Below are 19,401 nucleotides of genomic sequence, written 5' to 3'. Positions count from 1 at the left end.
TTATTGAATAAATGGTGCTGGGTCAACTATTTGTCCACATATAATAAGATAAAATTTGATCCTTAACTTCATATCATACACAAAAATTGATCTGAGAAGGATTAAAAATATAAACGGGAAATGGAGGGAAAAGGCAGGTCCAAGAAATAACAGATGAAGATCATTTAACCAGAAAAAATATAATAAAGCAAGATTCATTCATTCAAAAATATTTATTAAGGTCCTACTATGTGTAAAGCAGTGCTACAGACACTGGGGATACAATGATGCATAACACAAAGTCCCTGCTTTATTGAGCTTACAGACCAAATATAAATTTTTTTAAAACTTAATGAAACAATTATCTATTTTTAAAAGGATACATACACAGACTTTTATAGAAAGATTCACAAGAAACTAGCAATAACAAGTGTTTCTAGGGAAGGGACTTGGATAGTTGACGGAATACAAACAGAGAGATTTCTAACAGCATGTGCTTCCTCTTGTAACTCTTGAATTTTGCATCATACACGTTATGTGAAGGAAAAACTATTTGAAGGAACTAACCTTATAATAAATATAAGAGTTGTACAATAGTGAAATGGGTTGCTCCAAACTTAAAGGTATTTAAGCAGAGAATGAAGGCCATCTGTTAGGGATATTATTGAAGAAGTTCTCCCAGGAGGCTGGGGACAAGTGAATTAATTATCCTCTCATACCTCTTTCATTGCATAATTCCATGATTTCTCTCCATTTGTGACATGGGCCCTGCAATGTCCAGACAAGAGCTCCCTCATTTGTTTGATAACTATGCGGGATCACAAATGTGGGTAAAGACAACACCATTCCCAGCACTAACGGCTGCCTCAGATAGAAGCAAATACTGCACATGCCAAGTATTCTTCTAATTTAATGTCCACACATAGCTACCCACATTAAAGAGAGACTTCTTGTGTTTATTCATCTTCCTTACACATACACCTAGCAGAGTGTCTAGCACATGGCTGACAGATTACAACCTGTTGTAGGCAGACCTCTAAGATGTCCTCCAGTCAGCCCTACTTCCCAGTATTCATTTTGTTACATTATCCCATCCCTTTGAGTATAGGCTTGACCTAGTGAAATGCCTCTAACAAAGAGGAAAAGTGATGGATATCACATCCATGAGCTGGTTATGAAAAACTGTCACTTATGTCTAACTAACAGACTCTTTTCTACTGCTTTCTCTGCTTATGCATTTTGATGAGAAAAGTTGCCATGATGGAAATACAGCAAGCTCTGGTCAACAACTAGAGAGAAACTAATTCTGCCAACAACTATGTGAGCCTGGAAACAGATCCTTCCTCAGTCGACCTTTAAGATGACTATAGCCCACCCAACAACTTGACTGCAGCCTGTGAAAGGACATGAAGTAGAGGATCCAAATAAGCTGCACTCCTGGCTCACAAACTTTTAAGACAATAAATGTGTGTTAAATCACTACGTTTCTGGATAATTTGTTACACGGTAATTTTTCTATCAAACCTGAAAGAACGTGAGTTTCAAGTGTTCGCTTTGGGTGAAGCTGTAACCTGTAACTGCTAGTTTTTTAATGGCAAAAACTCTGTATCATACGCTTTTCAAAAATGTAAAACATTATCAACCTTCTTCGTTATCCCATTCTATAGAGATGGCCAGTAGGTGTAATGAATAGTTTCATAATCTCCCAAAAGTTGTCTCCAATGTTTTTTACTACTGCCCAAGAAGTGGGGCAAAACTCCTTAATAATTATTCCTAATGTGTGCTTAAAAATTAATTTCATGGGCTTCCCTGGTGGCGCAGTGGTTAAGAATCCTCCTGCCAGGGCAGGGGTCACGGATTTGAGCCCTGATCCGGAAAGATCCCCCATGCCACAGAGCAACTAAGCCCGTGTGCCACAACTACTGAGCTTGCATTCTAGAGTCTGTGAGCCACAATTACTGAAGTCGGCGCACCTAGAGCCTGTGCACCACAATGAAGAGTAGCCCCTGCTCACCGCAACTAGAGAAAGCCCGCGTGCAGCAATGAAGACCCAATGCAGCCAAAAATAAAGTAAAAAAAATAAATAGATAAATTTATTTAAAAAATTAATTTCATGGGATAATAGTAGGTACTACAAAACAAAAACTTTTTGGTCAAATAAGGGACCATACAGAGTTAAACAAAACTATGTGTGTTCCTTCATTGCAGTTCAAACTACCAAAAGAATATGAGGTCATGTCAGCTGGAAGGAAGAAATAAAACTGTCTTCGTTCATAGATGACATGACTGTCTATGTAGAAAATATGAAAGCATCCAATAAAAAACTCCTAGAACTAGTTGAGTGACTATAGAAAATTTGTAGGCATAAGGTTAATATACAAAATTCAATCATATACCAGCAATGAACAAGTAGAATTTGAATTTAAAAACACAATACCATTTATATTTATACCCTCCAATATTAAATACTTGAGTAGAAATCTAACAAAATATGTACAGGATCTATTTGAGAAAAAAATTATAAAACTCCAATGAAAGACATTAAAGAACTAAATAAATGGATATTCCATGCTCATGGAAAAAAACACAACGTTGTCAAGATATCAATTCTTCCCAACTTCATCTATAGATTCAATGCAATCTCAATCAAAATCCCAGCAAGTCACTTTGTGGATATCAACAAAATGATTCTAATGTTTACATTGAGAGGCAAAAGCCCCATAATAGCCAATACAAAATTAAAGGAAAAGAATAAAGTTAAAGGACTGTTACTATCCAACTTCAAAACTCACTGTAAAGCTAGAGTAGTCAAGACTATGTGGTATTAGTAAAAGAATAAGCAAATAGATCAGTGGAACAAAACAGACCCACATAAATATAGACTGATCTTTGATCTTTGACAAAGGAGAAAAGGCAATACAACGAAGAAGATAGTCTTTTCAACAAATGGTACTGGAACAACTGGACATCCACATGCAAAAAAATGAATCGACACAGATCTTATACCTGTCACAATAATTAACTCAAAAAGGATCACAGACCTAAATGTCAAAAGCAAAACTATAAAACTCCTAGAAAACATAGGAGAAAATATAGATGAAGCTGGGTTTGGCAACGATTTTCAAAATACAACACCAAAAGCACAATCCATGAAAGGAAAGAATAAACTGGACTGCATTAAAATTAAAAATTTGTTCTGCAAAAGACACATTCAAGAAAAGTAGAAGACAACCAAAGATTGTGAGAAAATATCTGCAAAAGACGTATCTGATAAAATACTGTTATTCAAAATATACAGAGAACTCTTAAAATTCAACAAGAAAACATGATTAAAAAATGTGCCAAAGACCTTGCCAAATACTTCACCAAAGAAGATATACAGGTGGCAAATAAGCATATGAAAAGATGCTCCACATCACATGGCACCAGGGAAAAGTAAATTCAAACAATGAGATACTAGTACACATCTATAAGAATGGCCACAATTCAAAACACTGACTGAATGCTAGTAAGGCTGTGGAGCAACAGGAGCACTTACTCATTGCTAGCGGCAATCAAAAATAGTACAGCTTAGAAGACAGTTTGGCAATTTCTTTAAAAACTAAACTATTTAAATATATTATTACCATACAATCCAGCAACTGCACTCCTTGGTACTCACCCAAGGAAATAAAAAACTTAGGTCCACACAAAAACCTGCACATGGATGTTTATTGAAGCTTTATTCATAATTGTCAAAACCTGGAAACAACCAAGTTGTCCTTCAGTAGGTGAAGAGATAAATAGTGGAACATTCAGACAATGGATCAAGGCTAAAAAGAAATGAGCTATCAAGCCACGAAAAGACATAGAGGAAACTTACGTGCATATGATTAAGTGGAAAAAGCCAACATGAAGAGGCTACATACTGTATGATTCCAACTATATGACATTCTGGAAAAGGCAAAATTATGAAGCCAGGAAAAAGATCAGTCTCCAGGTATTTGGAGAAAGTAGAGATGAAAAGATAGAGCACAGAGGATTTTTAGGGCAATGAAAATACTCTGCATGGTATTATAATGGTAGATACATGGCATCATACATGTGTTCAAACCTGTAAGAATGTACAACACCAAGAGTGAACCCTAATTTAAGCTATGGACTTTAGGAAATAATGATGTATCAATGTAGGTATCAGTTGCAACAAATGTATAACTCTGGTAGGGGATGTTGATAATGGATATAGTGCATATGTGGAGGAAGGAAACCTATGGGAAATCTCTACCTTCTCCTTTTTGCTGTGAATCTAAAACTGCTCTTAAGAAAATAAAGCCATAAAAGCAGTTGTAGAACATAAAATAGGCTCTTTTAAAAAAAAATGGCAAGAGAACTTTTACAGCCTGATCATTATGATTTTTTTAACATCTTTATTGGAGTATAATTGCTTTACAATATTGTGTTAGTTTCTGCTGTATAACAAAGTGAATCAGCTATACATATACATATGTCCCCATATCCCTTTCCTCTTGCGTCTCCCTCCCGACCTCCCTAACCCACCCCTCTAGGTGGTCACAAAGCACGGAGCTGAGCTCCCTGGGCTATGCAGGTGCTTCCCACTAGCTATCTATTTTACATTTGGTAGTGTGTATATGTCAATGCTACTCTCTCACTTTGTCCCAGCTTGCCCTTCCCGCTCCCCCAGTCCTCAAGTCCATTCTCTACGTCTGTGTTTATTCCTGCCCTTCCCCTAGGTTCATCAGAACCATTTTATTTTTTTAGATTCCATATATATGTGTTAGCATATGGTATTTGTTTTTCTCTTTCTGACTTACTTCACTCTGTATAACAGACTCTAGGTCCATCCACCTCAGTACAAATAACTCAATTTCATTTCTTTTTATGGTTGAGTAATATTCCATTGTATATATATGTGCCACATCTTCTTTATCTATTCATCTGTTGATGGACACTTAGGTTGTTTCCATGTCCTGGCTATTGTAAATAGTGCTGCAATGAACATTGTGGGACATGACTCCTTTTGAATTATGGTTTTCTCAGGGTATATGTCCAATAGTGAGATTGCTGGGTCATATGGTAGTTCTATTTTTAGTTTTATAAGGAACCTCCATACTATTCTCCAAAGTGGCTATATCAATTTATATTCCCACCAACAATGCAAGAGGGTTCCCTTTTCTCCACACCCTCTCCAGCATTTATTGTTTGTAGATTTTTTTGATGATGGCCATTCTGACCGGTGTGAGGTGATACCTCACTGTAGTTTTGATTTGCATTTCTCTAATGATTAGTAAAGTTGAGCATCCTTTCATGTGTTTGTTGGCAATCTGCATATCTTCTTTGGAGAAACGTCTATTTAAGTCTTCTGCCCATTTTTGGATTGGGTTGTTTGTTTTATTGATATTGAGCTGCATGTATATTTTGAAGATTAATCCTTTAGAAACACAAAAGACCCTGAATAGCCAAAGCAATCTTGAGAAAGAAAAACGGAGCTGGAAGAATCAGGCTCCCTTACTTCAGACTACACTACAAAGCTATAGTAATCAAGACAATATGGCACAAAAACAGGAAATATAGATCAATGGAACAGGATAGAAAGCCCAGAGATAAACCCGTGCACATATGGTCACCTTATCTTTGATAAAGGAGGCAAGGGTATACAATGGAGAAAAGACAGACTCTTCAGTAAGTGGTGCCGGGAAAACCGGATAGCTACATGTAAAAGGATGAAATTAGAACACTCCCTAACACCATACACAAAAAATAAACTGAAAATGGATTAAAGACCTAAATGTAAGACCGGACACTATAAAACTCTTAGAGGAAAACACAGGAAGAACACTCTATGACATAAATCATAGCAAGATCTTTTTTGACCCACCTCCTAGAGAAATGGAAATAAAAACAAAAATAAACAAATGGGACCTAATGAAACTTCAAAGCTTTTGCACAGCAAAGGAAACCATAAACAAGACGAAAAGACAATCCTCAGAATGGGAGAAAATATCTGCAAATGAAGCAACTGACTAAGGGTTAATCTCCAAAATATACAAGCAGCTCATGCAGCTCAGTATCATTATACTTTTATAGACATGTTGCTGCCATATTTAACTCCTTAATATCTAGTCACACTGGGGACTATTCCATTTCAAAAGATCAACGTTGAAGATTCACCTCAAATAACTATTTGGTGGCATTTTTGAACAGCCTCTTCCCTCCCCTTTTTTCTGCCAAATTAAAGATCAGCTCCCTCCAGAGTACTTTCTTAATATTCTATATATAAATATTGGTTGTTTACTTGTTCACATTTCTAAATTATTAACTCCTTCAATGCTGTAATCCTATAAAGCAGCACCTAGTTCAATTCCTGATACAGAAGATACTCAAAATAGGTTGTCTGTATATCTATATCTATCTATCTATCTATCTATATCTATATCTATATATATATCAAAGCAGTATGAATGACACAGATGTACGACCAAGAAAAGATACAACCAGGTACTTACAAAAAGTAGTAAAACACTAATTTTAATATAATGTGATCTTTGAAGATATAGCAAAGACTGTTTTTCCTTAATTATTACACAGATTACATATACAATTTGTGTGACAAACATACAATCCAGTAGTACTCTCTAGCAGTAGTTTTCTGGCAATAGTTTAAGTACTGCACTTAAATTTTTTCAATACTTCTTTACTGTGAATGCTATTTTGTATTCTTACAAAAATAAGAGGACATCTTCAGTCAAATATTTAAGCTTATATTACCGTTACACACCTATATCACAGGTTTCCAACCAGTAAATGACAAAAAGGTAACATACCAAATGAAACTGATCCACCTTCGGGATTCCATCCTCATTTGTCTCAAATTTCTGATTTTGAACAGAGAGCTGTTAAAGAGAATGAGAATGAATAAGTTCCCAATGTACCAAAATACTGATCCTATAGCAGAGGCAAATCTGGAACTTTTTAGGTTCTAGAGAGAAGAGCAGAGCTCAAAGAAAGCACATTAGTTCTTGCAGGATAAAAAAACTTTCATAATAACAACTACTAAACAGTCCCTGGGGCTCCTAACATATCAAGCAGAGTTGATGTACACACTATAAGCACTTTTAATACTTCCTCACTTTATAAACAAATATATTAAAATTTTGTAGCACCCCCATTCATGGTTCTACTTTATGTCCACAACCATTTTCTTCTTTCTTCTCATCTTCAATTTATAATATCTTGCTCTGTTTTCAAGTACCCCTGCGAACTGCCTTATATCCTTTCTGGAACAAGATAAGGTAAAGGTAAAATTAAGGTAAAGTCAGCCAAAAGGAAGGCATATATACACAAGGCTGAAACTCTAGCAAGAGGACTAGATTACTCTCATAAGTGTAAGAACTGCAACAAATAGGTGGTACCAGAAGCTATGAGAGTAAACAACAACACCCAAGGAAGGGCTGTACAGTGAAAACTTTAGTAGGATGTGGGCTAAATCCTTCGGAACACTAACATTTAACAGACAGGCAGTAAAGAGGAGTAAAAGAAATGCCCAGTCACAGAGGCAAAAGAAGAACTTAGAAGGTACTGTGTCACAGAAAACAATGGGTAAAGTAATTACTGTGGATATTTTTTTCCTGATAGATCAGACTTAACTATATTTTTAGGCTAAAGGAAAGGTGAAGAATAAAAAGAAAAGAAATAGACTAAAGATACAGTGAAGACAGAAGAATGGTAAAAGTGAGGTATTAGAACAGGAGAGAGAATGGGGTCAAGGTCACATGCAGATGGCTTACACTGGAGAAGGAGCACTTTAATTCTCTGAGATAGGAGTAGAAGACAGAAGACCAGGTAAAGAGGTGACCAGTTTGTAGACAGAAGCACTGAAATTTTATGGAAAGCACATATCATGATCTCAGTTTAAAAAAATAAAATTAAGAGGCAAGGTCTACTGAGAAGAACGGGTATAAGATTTAGGTAGGGGCTTGAGGAAAGCAGTAAAAGGTTTAAAGTAATCGTTGAGGGAAATATGAGAATGAACTGACTGTGGGCAGGTAAAAGGACTAAAAGAAAGCACTGAGGACCTAACAGAAGTAAGACTGATATGGTGCTGACATTCTGCAAAAGTATTCAGTTCCCAAGGTGTTCAAGGGGTCCCATTCCATACCAGTCTTCCCTCTTAAAATAAAATCTGAATGAAACATAACCAACAAACCTAAGAAGACTCTGGAAAGTGGAAATAAGAAGCTAAAAAGGAAAGAAGAAAGTGAAGTGGCTAGGAACCTTGGGATTTTAAGAAATGACACAATGGTGAATTCCCTGGGTTTTATTTCTGACTCTCCTATATCCCACAATGGATGCTAGAGAAGCTTGCAACCCAGAAATGGCAAGAGCCACAGACCAAAAGAGCCCCAAGAAAAGCCTGCTCCATCTAGCTAAAGGACTGTGAATAGGGTAGTCCAGCAGAACAGAAAACCTTTTTGGTAACAGCCTCTACTCCAGCCAAACACCAAAGGAAAAACTGTCAGCGGGGCTGACTGGGGAGCTGAACTCCCACCCGTACTCATCAGCAAAAAGGCAGAACAAGGTTGTATGTGATGGCACTAGTTGGCAATCTACTCCAAGGGGTACTGTCAGTGGGACCCAGTGGAGAGCTATCTTCTACTACCACTCAACAGCAACAAAGTGGAAAAAGCAGTGTGAGGCAGTGTTAGCCAGCACTCTATTTTTCCCTCTCCACTCCCCAAGTGACAGGAGGACCCCGTGGGAAAGGAAACTTATACCCTCACCAGGTAGCAACAGGTACACGGAGGTGGAATAAGGCAGTGGTGAAGCAGTAACAGTTTAACACTCTGCTCCTCCTGCTCCCTGCACTCTGTTAACAGAGAGATGAATTTCCACTCCCAACAATCAGGAACAAGAAGAGGCAAAGTAGTACAAATCAGCATTCCACTTTTGCTGAGGTGGTGTCAGCAGAGCTCAATGGGGAGCTGAAGATCTAAAGTCATCTGAAACTGTACACTACACCTAAACAAGGTAACTGTCTGCAAAAAAGGAAGATTAAATAGGATGCAGAGTCTCAGAACATAATACCCCAAATGTTCAGGCTACAATCAAAAATCACATGTCAAGTTTAAAACCAACAAAATCTTAAATGACAAAAAGACAATCAACAGAAGACATCAAGAGGACACAGATGCAAGGATTATCTGACAAGGATTTTAAAGGAGCCATCATAACAATGCTTAGAGATCAATTAGAAACATGCATGAAAGAAAAAAAAATAGAAAGCTTCAGCAAAGAAGACAGAAGATATAGAGAAAACCAAATAGAAATTTTAGAAATGAAAAACAACAGAACAGAAATAACTCACTGGATTGGCTCAACAATAGAATGAATAAGACAGAGGAAAGCACTGATGAAACTGAAGATAGAAAAACAGAAAATATCTGGATTGAGCAACAGAAAGAAAATGAACACAGCCTCAGGAACCTGTGGGACAATAACAAAAGATCCAAAATTTGTATCATCAGTCTCAGAAAAAAAGGAGAAAGAGTATAGGACTAACAAAATAGTTATATGAATAACAGCTGAACCAAAATTTCACAAATTTGCTAAAAAACACAAATTGAAGAAACTGAGCAAACCCCAAAGAGAGTAACCCAAAGAAATCCTTGCTAAGACACATCATAATCAAACTTCAGAAAACTAAAAACAAAGCAAAGCCTTAAAAACAGGTGGAGAGAAACCACATTACCTATAAGAGGAATAATGATTCAAATGACAGTGGAGTTCTCATGAGAAACCATGAAGGCCCAATGAAAGTGGCACAGCATTTCTGAAGCACTGAAAGAAAAGAACTATAAACCCAGAATTCTGTATGCAGCAAAAAACATCCTTCAGAAATGAAGGCGCAATTAAGATGCTCTCAGATGAAGGGAAACTAACAATTTGTCACCAGCAGACTAACCGAATGGCTAAAGTAAGTTCTTAAAATAGAAAGGAAATGATAAAAGAATAAATACTGAAACATCAGGAATGAAAAAAGAACTGAAAAGAGTAAAAATATGGGTAGATGTTATAGATGATCCTCATAAATAACACACTTTGAGAAGTGAACTCCAAGCTCTCTGCACTTGGATCCAATAAGAAAGCAATAATGAGTCTGAGGTTCTTGGTTGGGTCTCAAAGCAGGTCCAGAAACACATGAAATTCCTGCACAGAGGAAGGCATTAGAGATGTTAGTGGCTCCATCCAGCCTGGAAGCCTTAATCCTCCTACATACAATTCTATAATAATGAGATCCATTCCACTCAGTCTGCTTAATTATGATATTAGCATCACTTCCAGATTTTAGGGGGCTGCCACCCATTTTCCTTCTCTTGAGATTTCTCTTAATTGGAATATTTGTGAAAGGCACTCATCATAGGTCACATTAGCTGTATCTAAAGGAATGACAGATATAGAATATTACTTTTCCCCTTGTCTCTTAGTTGGGGATTAAACATCAAAACGAAGCATAATGTATAAAAAGTACACCTGACCTCTAAACAGAAGTGTTACTCACATCCATGCAAGGCTTTCTAAAAGGAGGACTTCTCACCAAAGAGCTCACAGAAGACAAGGTTAGAGATGCCTTAATAGGGCATTTTAAAATATAAGGGACTTCATTGTAATCAGTGCAATGACACATTAGTAACCTATTTCCAAAGCCTGGGCCCCTACAGCAATTGTTCATCATTGGCTTCAGTGAAGACTGCACCTTCAAGGCTTAATATGTGATGTGAATGCAGAAGGTGGTCTTGAACACAGCCTCAAGACACTGGAATTCTGAGATGGGACGTTACTTAAGAAGTGATGTCCTTCTCTGACTTTCACATGCCTCACGTCTACACTTAGGATGATGATGTGCTCCCTCACATGGTTGTTTAGGAGGATGCAATGAGATGAAGTTCATAAAGCACTTATTAACTAAGTTCCAAACATGCACTATGTGTTCCCAGCAAGGGAGGATGTTATCACCATGTTATAAATACACATAATAATGTCCTTAAATTAATAAATATAATGTTTGGTCATACTCTGGAGAAAAATCAAATATATGTCTCTTTTATAAAAATTAGTCTCACAAACAAATAAAACCTTAAAAAAATAGAATATTTTTAAAATCATATATAGCAGACCACAAAACATATCTAGAAACGAGGTTTGTCTAAACAGGCTAAAGAGATGAATAGGAGTCAAAGGGGATACAGGGTAGCCTAGATGTTATATGATGGGGTCCAACGCTGAAGAAGAAAGGGAGAGAAGCTAGGAGTTGCTGATAGACTACGGAGAAAGGGAAGACAGTGGACAAAACATATTGGAAATTTAAGAGCAGTTACATTAAAATGAGAGGATAGGAAGTCCTGTCCAGATAAAAATATACTGGATTGGATTCTTTACTTTTGTAAAAGAAAAACTATAGGGAATCACAAAATCCTGGTTTCGGAAGGTAACTGAAACTGCATGAAGGTATGGGTCTCAAATTGTTAAGGAGGTCCAAAAAACGCAGACCTGAGAGAATGGCTAAAACAGAAAACAATGGCAATAGGAGGTATTAACAATCGTGAGAGTCTGAAACTCTCATACAGTGCTGGTTCTGAGAATGCAAAATGGTACAGCCACTCTGGAAAACTTTGGCACCCCCTTATAAAGTTATATATACAATTACAGTCTACTCAATAATCATCCTCCTATTTATTCTAGAGAAGTAAAACTATGTTCACACAAAAACCTATACACAAATGTTCCTAGCATCTTTATTTGTAATAGCCAAAAACTGGAAACCCAAATGTCCTTCAACAGATAAACAAAGTTGGTACATCCATATAATAGAGTACTACTCAGCCACAAAAATGGAATGAACTATTGATATACTAAACAACTTGGATGAATTTCAAAGGCATTATGCTGAGTGAAGAAGCTAGTCTCAAAAGGTTACATACTGTAAGATAACATTTATATGACATTCTTAAAAAGACAAAGCTGTAGTGGTATAGAAAAGATCAGCGGTTGCCAAGGGTTAAGGGTTAGGGAGAGGGTATGACTACAAAGGGACAGCACATAGGATTTTTTTTTTTTAGAGTTAGAGAACTGCTCTGTATCCCAGCTGTGGTGATGGGTATACTAATCTATACATATGTTAAAATTCATAGGACTGAACACCAAAAACCAATCAACTGTACTACATGGTAATTTAAAAATAAAATTTTTAAAAGAACTCAGTCAACATTAAAGAAGAGCAGGAATTCAGCACAATAGTGACTTTACTCATAAAGAGTTAATGCAGAAAGGAAATTGGTGGAATAAAGACTGCTATTACCATACTTAAGTGATATTTTATGATAGCTCTCAGGAACATAAGAACATTTAAGACACTCACTTTCGTCCTGACGTAAAGAATAAAGAGATTACTAAAGCAATGACAAAAATGATGCCAGTACAATCATTTCTATGGCTATGATGGTTCTATGAAACCACACAAATTTAAATACATATGCCAGCATAAGGCTAAAACTTGTGAATAATTAATTGTTGAATGGGATTCCCACTGATTACCACTTGGGTAGGTATAAATACTCTTTTTATAACAGTTTTATTGAGGTATAGTTGATGTACAATAAACTACATGTATTTAAAGTATATAATTATCAATATTTTGATATATGTATCCTGCTACAAATTCATCACCACAATCAATCTGGTGAACATGGTGATCATGCCAAAAAAATTTCCTCATGCCCCTTTGTAATCTATCGCTCCCTTCCTCTCTGCCCTCAAACTCCAGAGCACTCCTTTCTATCACCATAGATAAGTTTGCATTTTTTAGAATTCTATATAAATAGAAACATAAAATATGTACTTTCTTTCCTTTGGCTTTTTTTAGCTTGGCAGAATTATTTTGAGATTCCTCCATATTACTGGGTGTAGAGGCATAACCTGAGAGATACTGAGGATTCAGTTCCAGACCACTGCAATAAAGTGAATACTGAAATAAAGTGAGTCATGCAATTTTTTTTGGTTTCCCGTAACATAACAGTTATGTTTACACTATACTGTAACCTATTAAGTATGCAATAGCATTATGTCTAAAAAACAACGTAAGGGGTGGGACCTTCAAGATGGCAGAGGAATAAGACATGGAGATCACCTTCCTCCCCACAAATACATCAAAAATACATCTACATGTGGAACAATTCCTACAGAAAAACTACTGAATGCTGGCAGAAGACCTCCGTCTTCCCAATAGGCAAGAAAATCCTCATGTACCCGGAGAGGGCAGAAGAAAAAACAGAGACAAAAGAATAGGGACGGGATCTGCACTTCTGGGATGGAGCTGTGAAAGAGGAAAAGTTTCCACATACTAGGAAGCCCCCTCACTGGCAGAGACGGGAGGTGGGCAAGGGGGAAGCTTCAGAGCCACGGAGGAGAGCGCAGCAACAGGGGTGCAGAGGGCAAATTGGAGAGATTCCCACACAGAGGATCGGTGCTGACCTGCACTCACCAGCCTGAGAGGCTTGTCTGCTCACCCGCTGGGGCAAGTGGGGGCTGGGAGTTGAGGCTCAGGCTTTGGAGGTCAGATCCCAAGGAGAGGACTAGGGTTGGCTGCGTGAAGACATCTTGAAGGGGACAACTGCACCACAGCTAGTGGGGAGGGAGTCCGGGAAAAAGTCTGGACCTTCCTAAGAGGCAAGAGATTATTATTTCGGGGTGTGTGAGGAGAGGGGATTCTTTCCCTGTCTGTCCACAGAAAGCAGAGCAAAACCTAAACGAGCTCCAGAGATGGATGCGAGCCGCGGGTATCACCTCGGACATCAGAGACGGGCATGAAACACTAACTGCTGCTGCAGCCACCAAGAAGCCTGTGTGCAAGCACAGGTCACTAACCACATCCCCATCCCAGGAGCCTGTGCAGCCCGCCACTACCAGGCTCCCGTGATGCAGGGACAACTTCCCCGGGAGAACATACGGCACGCCTCAGGCTGTTGCAACGTCACGCCAGCCTCTGCCACTGCGGGCTCGCCCTGCATTCCAATTACAACTACTGTACCCCTCCCTCTTCCCGACCTGAGTGAGCCAGACTGCCCTAATCAGCCGCTGTTTTAACCCTGTCCTGTCTGGGTGGGAACAGAGGCCTGAAGACAACCTACATACAGAGGCGGGGTCAAAACCAAAGCTGAACCCCAAGAGCTGTGCAAACAAGAAGAGAAAGGGAAATTTCTCCGTGCAGCCTCAGGAGCAGCGGATTAAATCCCCAAAATCAACTTGAAGTACCCTGAATCTGTGGAATACCTGAATAGAAAACGACTCATCCCAAAAAGAGGTTGTGGACATTGGGATCAACTGTAGACTTGGGGTTTGCTCTCTGCAACTGACTTCTTTCTGACTTTTATGTTTATCTTAGTATAGTTTCTAGTGCTTGTTATCACTGGTGGATTTATTGATTTGATTGCTCTCTTCTTTTTCTTTTTTTTATTATTAATAGTTGTTTTTAAATTTTTTTATTTTCATAATTTTTTTAATTTTCATTATTTACTGGGGTTTTTTCTTTCTTTTTTTCTCCCTTTTCTTCTGAGCTGTGTGGATGAGAGGGTCTTGGTGCTCCGGCCTGGTGTCAGGCCTGAGCCTCTGAGGTGGGAAAGCCGAGCTCAGGACACTGGACCACCACAGACCTCCCAGCCCCACATAATATCAATTGGCTAGAGCTCTCCCAGAGATCTGTGCCTCATCGCTAAGACCCAGCTCCACCCAACAGCCAGCAAACTCCAGTGCTGGACACCCCATGCCAAAAAACTATCAAGACAGGAACATAACTGCACCCATTAGCAGACAGGCTACCTAAAATCATACTAAGTTCACAGACACTACAAAGCACACCACCGCACGCGGTTCTGCCCACCAGAAAGACAAGATCCATCCCCACCCACCAAAACACAGGCACCAGTCCCCTCCACCAGGAAGTCTACACAATCCACTGAACCAACCTTACCCACTGGAGGCAGACACCAAAAACAACGGGAACAATGAACCTGCATCCTGCAGGAGACCCCAAACACAGTAAGTTCAACAAAATGAGAAGACAGAGAAATATGCAGCAGATGGAAGGAACAAGGTAAAAACCTAGCAGACCAAACAAATGAAGAGGAAATAGGCAATCTACCTGAAAAAGAATTCAGAGTAATGATAGTAAAGATGATCCAAAATCTTGGAAACAGAATGGAGAAAATGCAAGAAACATTTAACAAAGAACTAAAAGAACAAAAGATCAACAAAACAATGATGAACAACACAAGAAATGAAATTTAAAATTCTCTAGAAGGAATCAATAGCAGAATAACTGAGGCAGAAGAACAGATAAGTGACCTGGAAGATAAAATAGTGGAAATAACTACCACACAGCAGTATAAAGAAAAAAGAATGAAAAGAATTGAGGACAGTCTCAGAGACCGCTGGGACAACATTAAACGCACAAACATTCGAATTATAGGGGTCCCAAAAGAAGAAGAGAAAAAGAAAGGGTCTGAGAAAATATTTGAAGAGATGATACTTGAAAACTTTCTTGGATCACAAATCAAGCCTTGGTAAATTTAAGAAAACTGAAATCGTATCAACTATCTTTTCTGACCACAACGCTATGAGACCAGATATCAATTACAGGAAAAAACTGTAAAAAATACCAACGCATAGAGGCTAAATATGCTACTAAATAACTAAGAGACCACCGAAGAAGTGGAGCGGCTGGCCCCTGAGGCATGGCCGCTGAGCCTGCGCATCCGGAGCCTGTGCTCCTCAACGGGAGAGGCCACGACAGAGAGAAGCCCGTGTACAGCAAAAAAAAAAAAAAAAAATTACAGACAAAGAGAAAATATTAAAAGCAGCGAGGGAAAAGAAACAAATAACATACAACAGAATGCCCCATAAGGTTAACAGCTGATCTTTCAGCAGAAACTCTGCAAGCCAGAAGGGAGTGGCTAAATAACTAAGAGACCACCGAAGAAGTCAGAGGAAATCAAAAAAATACCTAGAAACAAATGACAATGAAAACACGACAACCCAAAACCTATGAGATGCAGCAACAGTTCTAAGAGGGAAGTTTATAGCACTACAATCCTACCTCAAGAAACAAGAAACATCTCAAACAACCTCACCACACCTAAAGCAATTAGAGAAAAAATTAAAAAAAACAAAGTTAGCAGAAGGAAAGAAATCATAAAGTGCAGATAAGAAATAAATGAAAATCCAGAAGGGAGTGGCAGGACATATTTAAAGTGATAGAAGGGACAAACCTACAACCAAGATTACTCTACCCAGCATGGATTTCATTCACATTTGACAGAGAAATTAAAACCTTTACAGGCAGCAAAAGTTAAGAGAATTCAGCACCACCTAACCAGCTTTACAACAAATGCTAAAGGAACGTCTCTAGGTGATCAATAGAACTAAAAGCTGGTTCTTTCAGAGGATAAACAAAATTGATAAACCATTAGGCAGACTCATCAAGACAAAAAGGGAGAAGACTCAAATCAATAGAATTAGAAATGAAAAAGGCAGAAATACAAAGGGACACTGCAGAAATACAAAGGATCAGGAGAGATTACTACAAGCAACTATATATGCCAGTAAAACAGACAACCTGAAAGAAATGGACAAATCCTTAGAAAAACACAACCTTCTGAGACTGAACCAGGAAGAAATAGAAAACATAAACAGACAAATCCCAAGCACTTCCGGATAATTAAGAAAATGGTAATAGGAACATACATATCGATAATTACCTTATATGTAAATGGATTAAATGCTCCAAGCAAAAGACACAGACTGGATGAATGGACACCGAAACAGCACCCGTATATATACTGTCAACAAGAGACCCACTTCAGACCTAGGGACCCTCTCAATGGTGAAAAACTGAAACCATTTCCTCTAAGATCAGGAGAAAGACAAGATTGCCCGCTCTCACCACTATTATTCAACATAGTTTTGGAAGCTTTAGCCACAGCACTCAGCGACAAAAAAGAAATAAAAGGAATCCAAATCTAATAAACCTAGGGGCAGGACAGGAATAAAGACACAGACACAGAGAATGGCCTTGAGGACACAGGGAGGGGGAAGGGTAAGCTGGGACGAAGTGAGAGAGTAGCATTGACATATACACTACCAAATGTAAAACAGATAGCTAGTGGGAAGCAGCTGCATAGCACAGGGAGATCAGCTTGGTGCTTTGTGACCACCTAGAAGGGTGGGATTGCGGGGGGAGGGAGACGCAACAGGCAGGGTATATCGGGATATATGTATACATATAGCTGATTCACTGTGTTATACAGCAGAAACTTTACAACACTGTGAAGCAATTAATACTCCAATAAAGCTGTTAAAAAATAAAAGAATAAAAAACAATGTACATCCCTTAATTTAAGAATATATTTTATTGCTAAAAAATGTTAACCATCATCTGACATGCAGGGTTGCCACAAATCTTCAATATATAAAAAAACACAATATATGCGAAGTGCAATAAAGTGAAGCACAATAAAACAAGGCATGCCTGTATTAATAGTTCATTCCTTTTTATTGCTGAGTAGTATTCCAATGAATATATAGCAGACTGTTTCTCCATTCATCTGTTTATAGACATTCGGGTTGTTCCCATTTTTTGGCTCTTACAAATAAAATGTCTTTGAATATTTTTGTTCAAGTCTTTGTGTGGACATATGCTTTTATTTCTCTTGGCTAAATACCTAGGAGTAAAACAGCTGGGTCATATAATAGGTATATGTTTAACCTTTTAACAACTGCCAAGTTGTTTTCCAAAGTGGTTGTTACATTTACATTCCCCTCAGCAGTATATCAGAGTTCTAGTTGCTATACATCTTAGCCAACACTTGATGTGGTTAGTATTTTTAATTTTAGACATTATAGTGGGCGTGTGGTAGTATTTCATTTTGGTTTTAATTTGTATATCCCCAATGAATAATGATATTGAGAGCGTGTTTTCACATGCTTATTTACCATCTGGACATTTTATTTGGTAAGTGCCTATTTAAATATTTTGCCCATTTTTGAGTTGTCTTCTTATTATTCAGTTGTAAGAGTTCACTGTAAGCTGTATAGAAGTCTTCTGTCAGATACATGTTTTGCAAATATTTCCTCCAAGTTTGTGTATGACTTGCCTTTCATTTTTGTAACAGTGTCTTGTGAAGAGCACAATTTTAAATTTTGATGAAATCCAAATTATTTTCTTTTATACTTGATGTTTTTTGTGTCCTATTACAAAAAAATCTTTGCCAAACTCAGTAAGATTTTCTCCTGTATTTTATTCTTGAGTTTTAGAGACTTAGGTTTTACATTTTGGTCTAATATACATTTAGAGTTAATTTTTATACATTGTGCAATGAATAAGTCAAAGTTTATTTTTTATGTACAGATATCCAATTGTTACAATACCATTTGTTGAAGACTATCTCTTCCCTCATAGAACTGTCCTGGCACCTTGGTCAAAAATCAACTGACCATATTTTAGTGGGTGTTATTTCTACTGTCTCTATTCTGTTCCATTGATCTATGTCTAACTTTACATCAATATCACACTGCCTTGATTTACTGTAATTTTATTAAGTCTTAAAATCAGTTAAAATCCTCCACTTGTATTCTTTTTCAAAATTGTTTTAGCTATCCCAGATCCCATGTATTTTCATATAAACTACAGAATCTGATTGTCAATTACTGTCAAAAAAAAAAAAAGTAAGCCTAGAAGGAGTTTTGTTGAAATTGTATCAAAACTATGACCAATTTGAGAAGAACTCACATCCATACAACACTGATTCTTCCAGTCCATGAACATGGCGCATCTCCCCATTTATTTACACCTTCTTTAGTTCCTGTCAACAATACTTTTGTAGTTTTCAGTATATAGATCTTGCAAATCTTTTGTCAATTTAGCTCTGAAAGTTCCATATTTTTTATACTTCTGTAAATGACTGTTTAATTTCAATTTCCTAGTATAAAGAAACCCAATTAATTATTATACTGACTTTGTATCCTGCAACCTTGCTAAATTTGTTGGTTTTAGTAGCATTAATGTATGTAACATTCATAAAGATTTTCTACATAATTAATCATGTCACCTGCAAATAAAGATGGCTTTACTTCTTCATTTTCAAACTGTATGCTTTTTATTTTGTTTGGTTGCCTTATTTGACTGACTAGAACCAGGATTAGCAAACTACAGCCTGTATGCCAAATCCATCCCACTGCTTGTTTTCATGCAGCGTGCAAGCCAAGAATGGTTTTCACATTTTAAAATGTTTAAAAGAAAATCAAAGAATACTATTTCATGACATATGAAAATTATATGAAATTCAAATTTCAATATCCATAAATAAAGTTTTATTG

At 37.5% G+C, this 19,401-nt stretch overlaps 1 protein-coding gene across 1 annotated transcript in view; it reads right to left on the bottom strand.

Annotated features, from left to right (window-relative positions):
- The window catches only part of STK31 (serine/threonine kinase 31), an 87,501-nt gene that overhangs the window by 10,503 nt on the left and 57,597 nt on the right, over window positions 1–19,401 (bottom strand). Inside the window, exon 23 of the mRNA XM_024755047.1 lies at window positions 6,801–6,869. Coding sequence (XP_024610815.1) covers window positions 6,801–6,869 — 69 coding nt within the window. The remainder of the gene's footprint in view (window positions 1–6,800; window positions 6,870–19,401) is intronic.

This window comes from Neophocaena asiaeorientalis, unplaced genomic scaffold (assembly GCF_003031525.2).
Source record: "Neophocaena asiaeorientalis asiaeorientalis breed wild unplaced genomic scaffold, Neophocaena_asiaeorientalis_V1.1 scaffold36, whole genome shotgun sequence".
Lineage (NCBI taxonomy): Eukaryota > Metazoa > Chordata > Mammalia > Artiodactyla > Phocoenidae > Neophocaena > Neophocaena asiaeorientalis.
This window is presented reverse-complemented; position numbering and strand designations above follow the sequence as displayed.